Here is a 15150-nt window from a genome sequence, read left to right on the forward strand (position 1 = left end):
TATCGGAGAGAGCTGCCAAAAACAACCCGCTGGGAAGGGATGCTAGCTGAATAAGTTATCCTAAAATATAGTATTTTCTCCAGGCAGGCATTGCTGTTCTGAACACTATATAGGTGAGTTCTTAAGACATTAAAATAATGCCATTTCATTTTGCTAAAAAAAAAGGCGCTTTAGCAAACGGTAACGTTAATCTACTAGCCATGCTGCGCCCTTTCATTAGCAAGCCATTAGGAATAGCCGAGCTAAATGTGTGATTTAACAGCTATCAATGAGATATTTGGTTGTTTTTCGGTGTGTTTGGATCCACGTTACTTCGCTTGCTATCATTGGAAGTCAACCTCTCTGTAGCCAACATTATAATACATTGAATGTTGATTTGTTTCAACCTCCAAGTCTGCATGAATACAGATGATCATCACCCAAAGCCAACACTGACTACTGAGATTATCTGGCTGATGGACTCCACTTTGATATACAAGAGACTATACTTTAAAATACGAGGTTTAGAGATAATGTGTTTGGTTATGTGCCAAAACAATAATTTCCGTCATTTCAGTGATTATCACTGAGAATTTCAAGTATGTTTTGTTCTACGCAGATTTGTGCTATTTTTCAGCCTATCGTTTTATTCAATTAAATAATTCTAAAAGTGTAATAATTGTAATTGCTCTCATCGGCACTGATGAATCAGCTAGAGTTTAGTCCTCATCAGATTCAGTGCTACCAATATATGTGTTACGAATGGAGTACAAATAGATAAACAAGGAATGATAGAAGGTATACTCTTGTAGTATTTGCTTTGTTTGTTTTGTTATGTATGTGGATATATATTCTGTAAAATTCTGATTTATATAGCTTTTTCGTCTGTCTTTACAGGATTTCCGTGGATGTGTTTTCAGCTTTTCATATGTAACCCACTCAAGAGGATCCATGTCTTTTCTTGTAAGTGTTTGCCAAGTACCTCTAATTTTAGACATAGGCTTTCAAGGCAAGTGTAATCCTAAAGCTAGGATTACATCTACACTACTTCTTGGTTTTTAATCAATATTTTAATTGAAACTTAATCCGTATAATGGAAATCAAACTATAATCACATATATATGACAGCTTTTTTTTTGTTATGACAAGACTATAACATACAGTGATCTTTAAAAAGTTCTTATGGGGACCACTTTTCCTATTCACTCAGCACTGCTTAGACAGGCTGCATATTGCTGGACCTTTTTAATTTTTAGCTTTCTATGACTTTCTCTTTTACACAAGAGACAGAAAACTTTAACAGCTGGAAATTAAGAAATCAGCATGAATTATAATCATTCAACAGCTTTGAATGTGTTTCTGTGGGACGTTTCTTTATTCCTGCTTGCATTTTTCTCTCTTCTCTCCATGTCTGTTGATAACCTTCCGTGTCTGTCAGCGTTGGGTATCTGAGAAACTGAGTGTGGAGAGCCTGCGGGATTTGGACTTATTTGGAGGTGAGTTCCAAAGCATACTGAGATACAACAAAATGGTTCAACATTCCCAAGCCACTGCTTACACATTAGGATCTTAATGAGCACAAACTGAAAACAAATATCTGCTCTAGTTGAAGCTTTGATCTAAGTGAGTGCTTTGCTTTGCTTCTCAGATGTCATCCTCGGGTTACAATTCTGAAAGTCTTAAGTGTTACTGCAGCCTTCTTTCTGTTAGCTACAATGATTTATCAGAGGATGGCACAAACAAATCAGTCTGTAATTAATGTCTTGTATAAAAGGTCTGTGCCATTTTATTTAATGCTTCTTCTGAATGTGTTTAACTTGCATGTGAAAAGGTTGCATACTTGTTTTTGTCCGTCAAATATATTTAATTTGCCATTATACCAAAATTTGAGTTCATCCCTCTTGTGGTAACTTATGTGTTTTAACATTTGATTTGGGGCTATAAATTCTGAGTTTGATATAATATTTTGATACAACAAAGTATAGAGTTCAGGTTGTTGCAGAGCTATAGAGATAGCAGTTTGTGCAGGTTTTCGAGCTTTACTTTTGCACTGATGCTATATTGGAATTACTATACATGTGAGCTGATAACTGGGAAAACCTTTCACATCAGTAGTAAATGCAAATAGGATATACATTTGTGTATGTATCTCCTACATGCTACCATGTAATTTCAGCATAATATCAGTCCAAGTTGACAAGAATCTATATCAAGAGTTACACATGATGTAAGAAACTTCTACAGTGTTATTATGCTGTTTCAGGTAATCAAAATCGAGAGTTTTATATCCCATACTTTTGTCAGAAGCAGCAGGGCATCTTTGTTTTAATCAGTATTAAACTTTCTCAGTGAATTAATCTCACCTCTGCACTACTAACTTGTTCACATACAACAGTTTTCGTCATTATGTGCTGAAATAGTGCAAAGCGAGCCGGTTGTTAGAGGTTAAGACTATCACTGAGGCACATTCTTTCATGATCATTGGCTTCTCATTTTTGTTGCTACAGTATTTACATAACATTTTTTTTATCACAAGACATGTGTCTATGCTTATTTTGACCTATTATGGTTTGGAATGTAGTGTACCAGCTCCAGACAGCGCAAAACAAATCCTTCACATCTACGAAACTCCCATGAAGAGAAGGTCAAAGCTCTTCCTGCTGAAAATTGTGGGGTGGATCCAAAGACTATCACTACACACAGAAAATGACTGACAGTGTTCTTGAAACCTTGAACACCATAACTATGCAGATTCAGAAGGTTTAGTGTCTGACATTCTGCCTGTTTTGAAGTACAGTGGGTACGGAAAGTATTCAGACCCCTTTACATTTTTCACTCTTTGTTTCATTGCAGCCATTTGCTAAAATCGAAAAAGTTCATTTTTTTTTCGCATTAATGTACACTCAGCAACCCATCTTGACAGAAAAAAACAGAAATGTAGAAATTTTTGCAAATTTATTAAAAAAGAAAAACTGAAATATCACATGGTCATAAGTATTCAGACCCTTTGCTGTGACACTCATATTTAACTCACATGCTGTCCATTTCTTCTGATCCTCCTTGAGATGGTTCTACTCCTTCATTGGAGTCCAGCTGTGTTTAATTAAACTGATTGGACTTGATTAGGAAAGGCACACACCTGTCTATATAAGACCTTACAGCTCACAGTGCATGTCAGAACAAATGAGAATCATGAGGTCGAAGGAACTGCCCAAGGAGCTCAGAGACAGAATTGTGGCAAGGCACAGATCTGGCCAAGGTTACAAAAGAATTTCTGCAGCACTCAAGGTTCCTAAGAGCACAGTGGCCTCCATAATCCTTAAATGGAAGAAGTATGGGATGACCAGAACTCTTCCTAGACCTGGCCGTCCAGCCAAACTGAGCAATCGTGGGAGAAGAGCCTTGGTGAGAGAGGTAAAGAAGAACCCAAAGATCACTGTGGCTGAGCTCCAGAGATGCAGTAGGGAGATGGGAGAAAGTTCCACAAAGTCAACTATCACTGCAGCCCTCCACCAGTCGGGGCTTTATGGCAGAGTGGCCTGACGGAAGCCTCTCCTCAGTGCAAGACATATGAAAGCCCGCATAGAGTTTGCCAAAAAACACATGGAGGACTCCCAAACTATGAGAAATAAGATTCTCTGGTCTGATGAGACCAAGATTGAACTTTTTGGCGTTAATTCTAAGCGGTATGTGTGGAGAAAACCAGGCACTGCTCATCACCTGCCCAATACAATCCCAACAGTGAAACATGGTGGTGGCAGCATCATGCTATGGGGGTGTTTTTCAGCTGCAGGGACAGGACGACTGGTTGCAATTGAAGGAAAGATGAATGCGGCCAAGTACAGAGATATCCTGGAAGAAAACCTCCTCCAGAGTGCTCAGGACCTCAGACTGGGCCGAAGGTTCACCTTCCAACAAGACAATGACCCGAAGCACACAGCTAAAATAACAAAGGAGTGGCTTGGGAACAAGTCTGTGACCATTCTTGACTGGCCCAGCCAGAGCCCTGACCTAAACCCAATTGAGCATCTCTGGAGAGACCTGAAAATGGCTGTCCACCAACGTTCACCATCCAACCTGACAGAACTGGAGAGGATCTGCAAGGAAGAATGGCAGAGGATCCCCAAATCCAGGTGTGAGAAACTTGTTGCATCATTCCCAAGAAGACTCATGGCTGTACTAGCTCAAAAGGGTGCTTCTACTCAATACTGAGCAAAGGGTCTGAATACTTATGACCATGTGATATTTCAGTTTTTCTTTTTTAATAAATTTGCAAAAATTTCTACATTTCTGTTTTTTTCTGTCAAGATGGGTTGCTGAGTGTACATTAATGCGAAAAAAAATGAACTTTTTCGATTTTAGCAAATGGCTGCAATGAAACAAAGGGTGAAAAATTTAAAGGGGTCTGAATACTTTCCGTACCCACTGTAGGTGAGAGAGGTTCTTATTCACTTTTTGCCACTAAGCTTTTCCCAGTAGCCTGTGAATTGAACCATCAACCGTCCAGTCATAAATCTGTCCTGTAGACTACTGCAGGGCTAATTTGATTGTTTGTCTGTTCTTAAAAGTAAACATAAATAATTAGGATAGTCTTGGACTAGATCAAGAGAATGTGTCCTGAAAAAAATACATTTATCATGTTATTTGATATCAACTTTGTTGCTGATATTGGTTTGTTTATCCTTTTTAGTGCCATGTTTCGCCTCAACAATAATCTGTTTAATCTGTGGCACATTATTGAAGCTTTTGCGTATTATGGAACGGTTCGGGGTGCTTTATTTCATTGCAAGCTTTGCCTCTTTTTAATTTTCTTTCTGGCAGATCATTGCTCAATGTTGCATGTTTGTTCAAGTGGATCATTTCTGTTTTGGCAATGCTGTATTCCCATTGCCTTACATAACATCTGGAAAGAGCTTGCAGGGCATAGCTAGATTGTATTTAAATTTTTATCTCTTTGCTTTACCAAGAAAATATTTTACTGTCTGATGTAAGCACTTTTTGGTTGCAGTGCAGTGTCAATTTAAACATATTCCCACAAGTTATCATGAGAAATGTTTGTATTGGTTATTCTACGTTTCTTTGTGGGTGGTCACCTGAAAGACGAAGCTGCTTTCGGTCATCCATCAAATTCTGCAGCATGCTGCAAACTCCCAGTGCCAGATGCTGCACATCCCAGTTCAAGAGCTGCTCTAAACACAGATCCTTCTCTTGTTTTGTGTTTGTACATGTCTTTATGTCATTGATGTGGTTTTTCTACCCCAGAGCAAGCTCAGGGATTCTCTCACAGGAAAGTAAGTGTGGTACTCCTGTCCTCATCACCCCCAATATGCCCTTTGTGTATGTGCGTGCATGCATGTGTATGTGCGCACAAAGATTTTTATGTAGCGGAATCCACAACCCCCTCCTCCCCGAGGCTTTGCACATTTACTTATGCATGAGTGTCTAGCTCATGACACACGCTTCACACGCCCGTAGCTCAGAAGGTCACCTCACTCACCACTGCTTCTGTTGGGGATTTAAAAAGAATAAACAAGTCTAATCGAAATAGTCCTGTCTGAGTCCGCAGTGTGCTGTTAACTTGCTGTGCTCCAGGTAACTGTACTGTTTTGGATTTTGGGGTCTTTTTGTCACCTCACTAAGACTCTAATTTTGTGCCTAGTGTTTTTCTTTTGCGTTTTGACACTGCCTGTCTTTGCTGACGGCCTGTTGTGTTGATGGTGAACTGATAGTGTTGCACTTTAATGTCAGGCTGTAGATTAATGGAGTTCCTTGTGTTCAGTTTGTAACAAGGCATGGCAACCCCTTCTGAATCTGATCACGCCAGCAGTTTGTACAGTTATTCGATCAACATTTACAGATGTTCCCTTAGTTAATGGCTAACACAGCATGTTTGGCTTTGCCGTCATGCCATCTTTAATGTAGAGTAAAGTTAACGTGTGGCAAAAAGCACCGTTGGACTTGAAATCCAGAGAGAACTGGCTACACATGGAACAACTCTTGGCTTTATCTGTCAGGATTCTTTCAGAGTTGTGCGTGTCTCAGATCTTGATCTTGATTTTGAAGCTACCTCCGGCCAGTAGGATACGATTATTCACAATGAAGTGCACTATTCTAATTGGAATGTGCGTCTTCATTCTGGTCACCATGGAAACAATCCAAGTATTCATTCAGCTTGCCTTCATTTGCCTCCACAGCTTGCTACTGCAATCTGTCCATTTACATCATTTAAATGGCGATAAATTGATGGAATTCAGGAGTCCTCCCTGCCGGGATTATTAACTTTTCTTTACGTGTGTTTGTGATTCACATGTCTACGCTTGGCAACACTTTGTCTTTATGTATTTGCTAATATGTTTATAATCCTGTTTTTATAGGAGCAGTAGTTCATCTGTTATTACTGTTTCACAAATATTGATAACTATGACACTGACCGTATGTGTTACCGATGTCTTCCAATTCCTGTTTTTTTTTTCCCCCTTTAACACACCTTGATAACACACCTCGTCCTTTCCTTGGTTGATCTTGTAACAGTTCTCACACATACTGTATTACCACCCCCCTCCCCGGTAGTCACTCACAAGCTCCTGAACACAGTCCTGCACTGAAGTAAAGTGAAGTCAAGTGTCACAGCCCATCTTCAGTCGCTCTGTTTCCTCTCCTCTACCTCCAGGCCCATGAGGACAGCGAGGAGAGTCTGACCTCTCTCCCACGTTGGGACACCATGGGCAGCTTCCTCCCTGACAGCAGCTCCTACGAGCTCCTCACTGTTATCGGTATGTGAAGGCAAAGACACACCTGGACTTGGCTGATTCCGTTTTTTTACTAGCAGAAATTTGCATTAGTAATATAATAGCATTGGTTAAAGTACAGCTGCTTGTGACATGACATATTGTCTTTAAAAAAACGAGTTCACTGCACCTCCTATATTAAAAGATGAAGGACACAAAGGTGGATGGTATCCAAATGGTACAAATGTTGATCTTTCATTTTGCAGTGTAGTTTCTGAACAGTGGTTACGCAGCACTATTGCCATGTTATAGATTTGATTGTTTTTTTTACAACATCTTTGACTTGAGGACACTTGTGTCACAATGACATGAAAGCTTTTTTAAATGAAGTCTGTGTTTTAGGCCGGGGCTTGGACGACTTGATGACGGTGAACCTGGCTCGATACAGACCCACTGGGGAGCATGTAGCCATCCGACGGATTGACTTGGAGCCATGCACTAATGACATGGTGATCTACCTGCAGGTCTGTATTCGATTCCATCACTCTGCCATGACTCAGCTCCTATGTAGTCTTTGCCCCTCTCCTCTTTAAAATATGATCCCCTTTCTGTCATCTCACTGATGCATAGGGAATACTTATGTAACCTTCTCATTAACTTCCCTTCCTTTAATGTTCAACCTCTTAAGCCTAATTGGATTCAGAATCATCTTTTTCTCTCTGCTTGTCATCTTGACTTATAATTTCCTTCTCTCTGCCTCCCAGAGCGAACTACATGTGTCAAAGTTGTTTCACCACTCCAGCATTGTACCCTACAAGAGCATCTTTATAGCCGAGAATGAGCTGTGGGTCATCACCCCCTTCATGGCTTATGGTAAGAAATCTAATTAAGCTGCTGCTGGGTTTTACCTTTCGTCATAAACAACAGTTAAGAAGTAGCCTGTATTTATAGAGGCCAGCTTTCTGATCGTGGTTTTCTGTCTTTGATGGTCTTTCAGGGTCAGCCAGAGATCTGATCTGCTCACATTTCGCTGATGGGATGACTGAGCTGACCATCGCATACATTTTGCTGGGTATGCTCAAAGCTCTTGAATACATCCACCACATGGGATATGTGCACCGGTAAGATACACTTCCACATTGGGTATAAATTTGTATGTCTTTTTGTATCAAAAATATTTGGAAAATGTATTAAATGTTTCTCGTGGGACACTAAAACTCTCCCCTGAAAGACAAACTAATTATTTTTATAAGGTTTAGGGGAGGGTTGCAAGGTTTTAAAGATTGCATAAGATCCTCCAATGTGATAATGGAAGCCTTGTTCTAGTCCACATTGAGCTACAACAATAAAACAACAAACACATTCTAACAGTAACTAGGAATCTACAAAAAACGACTTCATAAGGTAATCACCCATTGTATTATTACTTAGTCATATGTCATATTTACAGACTTTACCTCTGTCTTACATAATGTAGTTCATTATTATTTATTTTTGTGCTGGTTTCTGCTCCTAAGCTTACACTGGGTTTCAATAAATTGACAATATTGATTAACCAACATGCCGCTCTACTTGTAAATAGAGATCAATGTGACATTCAGTGTCTTAAATGTCTTTGGATACGTGTAGGAGTGTGAAGGCCAGCCATGTGTTGATCTCAGCCAGCGGACAGGTCTGCATGTCGGGTCTGCGGAGCATCTTCAGTCTGATCCGTCATGGCCAGAGGGCCAGAGTTGTCCACGACTTCCCCCAGTACAGCGTGAAGGTGCTGCCCTGGCTCAGCCCAGAGGTGCTGCAGCAGGTACCGTACTGCATTCCTCTAAAATCAAGTGTTACATAATACTGAGGCAATACTGTAAGTTCAACAGTAACAGTTCTCCATGATACATTTAGCAGCAGAATTAAAAGGAAATAGAAGTGAAATAGAGAAGTAAATATCACATGTGAATGTTCTTTTTCTCAGAACCTGCAGGGCTACGACTCTCGGTCAGACATCTACAGCCTCGGCATCACAGCCTGTGAGCTGGCCAATGGACACGTGCCCTTCAAAGACATGCCAGCTACACAGGTCAGAAGATGTCTAGCAGCTCCCTACCTGTTCCTCTGCATCACAGTATCTGTTTGTAGCAAGAAATGTAGTGACAAAATAAGACAAACTGTGGTATAATTAAGCTTTTCTGAGTTTTAAAAACTTTACATTGATGAATAGAGCTACTAAATTGATAGCTAAAGGTCTTTAAGATGATTTTCCTAAAATCAAACGCTAGGTTATCTAATCCCTTTCCATATCCTCTTCACTCCCACAGATGCTGCTGGAGAAGCTGAATGGGACGGTGCCGTGTCTGCTGGACACCACCACTATCCCACCAGAGGAGCTGTCGATGAAACCGTCTCGTTCCGGGGCCGACTCCGGCATCTGCGAGGGTCCAGGAGCCGGAAGTGTTCGCCACTCCAACGGGGAGCCCTCCACCTCGACAGGCGGACACCCCTACAACCGGACGTTCTCCTCGCACTTCCACGCCTTTGTCGAGCTGTGTCTGCAGCGAGACCCAGAAAAACGGTCGGCCTCTCTCTTCCTTAGTGCTTAAATATTGTATAGGACATGTAGTTTGTTAAAGATTAATAATTATTTTTCCCTGTTTTGCTTTCCAGACCGTCTGCTACCACTCTCATAGGCCATCCATTCTTCAAACAGGTGTGGACAATGTCTGATCCTGTAACTTGCTGTACTTCTAGTTGAAACAGGACTTTGTGATGTTAAGAACACAGAACAGCTTTGTTTTGTGCATTTACTATGTGATAAAATTGAAAAAGTAGTATTTAAAGATTGTCCTCCAAATGTTTTTATTTAATTTCCCCCCTCTCAGATCAAACGGCGGCCCTCAGAGGCGCTGCCTGAGCTGTTGCGACCCATAACCCCGATCACCAGCTTCGAGAGCTCCCAGCCGCAGGACTCTCACTCTGGACTGGCCAGTCTGGAGTCGGGTCTCAGCCACCTGGACGTGGACGACTGGGACTTCTGACAGTGGAGAATGAGGCGGAGAGATGCTCATGGGATTCTGATGGGGAAAAACTCTCTGAGCATACTGGACGAGATGTGTTTTTGTAATGGTCCCGTTGTAAATAATTTAAATCTCAAACTAAAAGGAGTTGCTGTTCAGAGACGAAGGTTAAAAGCCAGCAGCCATCTTGCCTCTTTTTTTGGAGTCTCTCACACGCTTATGTTCTTTTTAGATATGCTCAGTCTTGCATTGCACTGATGGCCTCTCTCTATTTCACACACATACGTTTAGAAAACATAACAGCTCTCCTCTATTCCTCATGCCGATGCTGAGGTTTCAGAGGAGAATCTATGGGTGTAGATGTAGCGGAGACCTAAAGATTCTCATAAAATGGATCAGTGGGAAGCTGCTACTAAATATTCAGAGTGGATACTCTCCACCTTAAGGGTGAACACCAGTCCTCACAGCTCACTCAACCTTCTGCACACCAGATGGAAAGCTCCAACTTTGTCCCAAGGGTCAGCTAAATTAACAGCATGTACACGCATTTCTTAGCTCTCGGCCTGTGTTTAAATGTAAACTACATCTCATGCTTTACACATCACTTTTGTTACACAGAGGTTGAGCATGACATCTGTTTTAAGTTTAACCTTCAGAGCATAGCAGTATGTATTTTCTTGAACTTACTCGGGGTGTGATGTTACTTAAGTCAGAAGTGAATGTTGCATTGGTGCTTGTTTTGTCTGCATGGACATTTGAAAGTTGGGGGCAAAGCATTAGTGTTGAAAAATGTTAAGCTTGACTTTTAACAATAAACGTTGTTCACTTTAGTGCTTTAACTTGATGGTACCACGCAGTGAGGCAGTTAACTGTCTTAAAAAAAAGTGATTTTATTCCAAATGTACATAGACAAACACATAAGGGGGGGGTTAAAAGGGTCCAGAAGCGGCTAATCTTCCTCATCTGATGGTGGCTGGTCTGCTTCGGCAATACGTTTCTCCATCTTGGCCATCAACTCTGGAATTACGGGGGGGAAATAACAGATTGAAAGGAATCATCAGGATCCAGCCATCACATATATTTCTTAAAATGAGTTTATTCCCCCATCTCAAAGGTAACGGAATCGACTTACCCTTAGCGGGGTTAAAGACACCGTTGGTCTGAGTGTTGCACACATAGCAACGCTTGGACTTGCGGTAATGCTGAAGAGCACAGACCTCGCAGAAGTAGTGCTTACACCTGAAAGATATTTAACTGGTCAACACATGGCAACTGGTAGTAAACAGTGAAGAAGCAGAGGAAACGAGGCTCACTTTGTGATGATGGGGTTCTTAAAGGACTCCCTGCAGATGAAGCACTTAAAGGGCAAATCCTCATCGTCGCTGCTCACCTCGTAGTTCTCCTCATCTAGATGACAGCAGAGTATTGTTCAGGAAAATGCTGACACAGACACAAAATACTGACATGAAATCCCCCACCTGAACTCACCATTTGCTCCGTATCTGCCCTCTTCCAGTTCCCGCTCAATCTGCCAGCCATGTTTGTAGTCCGATCTGTCGTGGAGGAACTTGCAGCTGTCTAGAAGCAGGAGAGAAAAGTGCAAAAGTTAATGCTGAAGATGGTTAGTTATTAAGTTTTAGCCATTCAGCAGATGACTTTGATATTTTAAATGGTACAAACATCAGACCCACCTCCAAAACCACAGAAACCAGTCTCCTTGTAGTCTTTGCAGATGTCTGGCTGGTAGTCCCACCTGACTGTGGCTCTCAGGTGATCAGGGGCTCTGATTGGTCCTTTTCTGTTAATAAATGTCATGTATCAACACTAATGGATTATATTATAACATTCATAGGTGAAGAGTGTCTTATGATAGCATGTGCTAAATGTGTCTGGCCCTCGTACTCACCTGACCATGCCAGAGGAGGCATTGCCCATGGTGGTATCTTTGGGCTTGATGAATTTTTGGTAGTTGTTGATGCCTCGGTAGATTTTATCGTCTTCTTTACCCGTCAGCTCCTGTTGAATGAAAAATAATGATCAGCCAGTCAGTAAGGAACGTCAACATTATTTATAATACTGAGTATTTAGCTAAAAAAATATTTAAATGTATGAGGAAACACTTCATAAATGTTGATTAAATTTAAGCTTTTTGCACAAATGTGCCATGAAAAATGATCTCCTATACCTCTTGGATCTTCAGACTCCTCTCAAAGATCGCTTGAGCGTCATTGTCTTTCTCCGTGTCCAGCTCATAGGTGGCAGTTGCTCCCATGTCATCGGGTCCCTCTGGTTTCTTTTTTTAGGGCGAGATTGAGAGAATAGCAGAGAGTGAGAAATATTTCTACAAAACTCCTGTCAAGCCACTTCAAGAAAAACATACCAGACTATATATGCACAAAAATCGTCAAATCATCAGAGCTCTGACAAACGGATTCAGATGAGCAGCTCCACATTAGGAGTAGGCCTGCACAATTAATCAAGATTTTATTGAAATCGCAATACGGACGACTGCAATTTTGAAACCCTAAAATGCAGCAATAATTAACAGCAAAATGTATGAATGTGATATTAAATTAAATATTGTTGAGCTGCACCAACACATTGTATTCTACAGACTTAAGAAAACATCTTTGTTTGGTACAGATCCCTGCAAAAAAAAATGTAAAAATGATGTTTCCCTCTGATAACTCAAATGATATTGTAGTTGCAATTTCAGTAATTTTTTCAGCCCTACCTCGGAGGTTACTGACCTTGTTAATTGGCACCATGACAATAGTTAATGAAGGAAAAATGTGTTTCTCATTCCCTTTCCCTGAGATGGGGATTTAAAACATTGCACTTAATGGTTCCTGCCGCTCTTATAAAATGCGATATGAAAGAAAAAGTCTCCACTCACCGCTGACCGTGTGGACTTGTAGGCAACAGTGATCTTCTTCTCCTCTTTCTCTCCTTCACTTTCACTGGAAGATGCTTCTCTCTCCGCCTTCTTTGTCTAAACGGGGACAAGACCAGGGTCAGGTTTAACCTCACTAATTAACTCAAAAATTAAATATGGATTTTGAAATGTTCTCATCATTAGTCGGGTACCCTTTGAATCATGGGGTTGACGCGAGTGTCCTTCTTTCCTCTTCTGACCACAGAGCTCTGATCCTCGTCACTGTTTTCATCTGAAAGCCAAAAAAAAATAAAAAGTTGAAATTCAGAATGCTGTTCTCCATAAATGGTAAAAGCAAGCATTCAAGCCCACAGGGGCTAATACCCTAGATGAGACAACACATTTTAGGTAGTTGTTTTTCTGTTAGTAACTTTTGAGATTACCATTTTTTCATCACCTTCATGTCCAGTTAAAACCACACATATATGATATAGAATGTGTCTGATAAACTAAAGGATGAAGTGTTCCTTTGTGTGTTTTATAATACTTTTTAAGCTAAATAAACTATATTACCCTCCTGGATCAGCTGGAAAATGCACCAATATAAAGCTGAATACAGCGCTGTTTTTCTGATCTTATAAAAAGTAGACTTTTAACTTGGTTCTATCAGGACACAATGTATGATGATCTTATAGAATATGATGCATTGCTGTAGATTAAACCACCCGACAGTGTGTAGTGTGGTTATCATTAGCACAACCATGAACAACTACAGCAGTAAAACGCAACAAAAAACATCAATAGTAAAACATCAACAGGGAAAATTTTACTGCACAGTGAATATTTTTTGCAGATTTTTACTTACATACTTAGTAAGGGTTTGAATGCAGGACTTTTACTTTTACTTGAGAATTTTTACAGTGTGGTATTACTATTATTATTATTCAAAGGCTGTGAATATGCTACTTATTCAACTACTGCCAATGAATGTATTAAGTGTTATTAAAACAACAATGCAGGCTGCGCTAACATGTCATAGCACACTGAATTCCGAGGGACCAGGAACGCAACACAAATGAGGGGAAATGGTATTTAATTGCGACGAGAAAAACACAAACCCTGCTCCCAGTTTACAGAGAGACTCTCATGTGTTGGCCCGTGTGGCTCTTATTAGGTAAAGGGCATTGTTGTTTTTAAAGACATGAACACAAAAACAAAAAAAACACTTCCCAGTTAGGCTAGTTTGTGAGAAAGCAGCAGCACGGCGGATTATCATGCTGAAAAACACAAGAAACATGAGCTGTATGATAAACCCTTACCTTTATCACTGTCGCTTGCTTTTCTTTTTCGTCCGGAGAATTTCTTTTTAGATTTTTTGAAAAGAAAAGTGCAAGGACCCGCTTTTGGCTCTTCAGACTCCGCCATCTTCCCCCTCACTGCAAATATAATAAATAAGCGTGGTTGTCAACAAAGCGCCCCCTGGTGTCTGGGAGTCTTTGCCAGCAGCCTCCTGATGGGCAGAATGAAAACCTTTTTAGTCCATATTTAATCTAAACCTAAAACATGGTCTTAATATTAAACATTTACCGAATTGAATGTACTTTAAATTGAATATACTTGTCCTTACAGAAGATGCACACGGTTGATGATGCCTTTACATTTATTGTATTCATTTATTGTACACTTTGGCTGCCACAAATATCTATTGTTTGCACTGCCAAAACCAATGTTTGCACTGCACTGTTTGCACAAATTTTAAATTGTAAATACTCACCTGCTGTACATAGTAAAGTTTTCATTCCTTTTGTGTATTTGTATCTGTATATTGTTGTTATTGTGTTGTATATTGTTGTTATTGTGTTTGTTGTTCGCTGCTGCTGGCTGGCTGAGGGCTACCAAACGAAATGTCGTTGTATCACTACAATGACAATAAAAATATCTTTATCTTTATCTTTATTTTTGATCTTATCCCTATATCTTAGTATATGCACTATTTTATATCTTCTTTTTCTTTTGATGAATATTTATTGAGCATTGTTGGAGGGAGCCTGAGATCCAAGAGAGAGAGAGAGACATAACCAGCAGCTGCTTTTCCCTAATTGATGTGCAAATGACAACAAACAACTTGAAACTTAAGACTTCACTGCTTACGGAAATATTGCATTAATATAATAGAGTATAATGTCTTTAAAGTTTCAAAATATGCTTAAAAGACAATCTTACCCCTGTTTTGTAATTACTTTCCTTATGTATTATATGTATTCCATGTTTCAGTTTGTATTTTTAATCTGTAGTTGTTGCATTCATAGGGACTTGTAGCATTACTTTTGTGTAGGAGTAAATGCAGGGGTACAAACCCAAATCCCCTTTATCAAAATCAAACCCGACTTATTCTCACACGCACATAAATGCACACATATGAACTTACACACACACACACACACACACACACACACACACACACACACACACACACACACACACACACACACACACACACTCATGCTCATTCACATCTTGACTGATTGCATTTTTTTCCCTTTGTTTTCTTGTTGTTTATAATGTA

General features: G+C 40.2%; 2 protein-coding genes across 3 annotated transcripts; one reads left to right on the forward strand and one right to left on the reverse strand.

Moving 5' to 3' along the window:
* Positions 1-3: 3 nt before the first annotated feature.
* strada (STE20 related adaptor alpha) lies at positions 4-10540 on the forward strand. 2 transcript variants are annotated; one of them, XM_054606801.1, is made up of 13 exons: positions 4-113; positions 877-942; positions 1418-1475; positions 5242-5270; positions 6650-6752; positions 7110-7231; positions 7472-7580; positions 7705-7828; positions 8337-8508; positions 8671-8775; positions 9014-9267; positions 9360-9402; positions 9575-10540. In XM_054606801.1, exons 2-13 carry the CDS (start codon positions 931-933, stop codon positions 9728-9730), a joined length of 1287 nt encoding a protein of 428 aa, XP_054462776.1. In that variant the 5' UTR covers positions 4-113; positions 877-930; the 3' UTR covers positions 9731-10540. The 2 variants fall into 2 exon arrangements, with proteins under 2 accessions (XP_054462776.1, XP_054462777.1); XM_054606802.1 differs by lacking the exons at positions 4-113; positions 5242-5270 and having other exon boundaries at positions 912-942; positions 9575-10539.
* A 36-nt stretch (positions 10541-10576) lies between these two features.
* On the reverse strand, positions 10577-14073 carry rnf113a (ring finger protein 113A). The gene is made up of 10 exons (XM_054606803.1): positions 13904-14073; positions 12797-12876; positions 12606-12701; positions 11895-12002; positions 11616-11725; positions 11401-11507; positions 11198-11287; positions 11023-11116; positions 10842-10948; positions 10577-10726 (listed from the first exon to the last, which is right to left on the reverse strand). The coding sequence occupies exons 1-10, from the start codon at positions 14007-14009 to the stop codon at positions 10659-10661; spliced, it is 966 nt and encodes a 321-aa protein (XP_054462778.1). The 5' UTR covers positions 14010-14073; the 3' UTR covers positions 10577-10658.
* Positions 14074-15150: the final 1077 nt, after the last annotated feature.

Source organism: Anoplopoma fimbria, chromosome 11, assembly GCF_027596085.1.
Source record: "Anoplopoma fimbria isolate UVic2021 breed Golden Eagle Sablefish chromosome 11, Afim_UVic_2022, whole genome shotgun sequence".
Taxonomy (NCBI): domain Eukaryota; kingdom Metazoa; phylum Chordata; class Actinopteri; order Perciformes; family Anoplopomatidae; genus Anoplopoma; species Anoplopoma fimbria.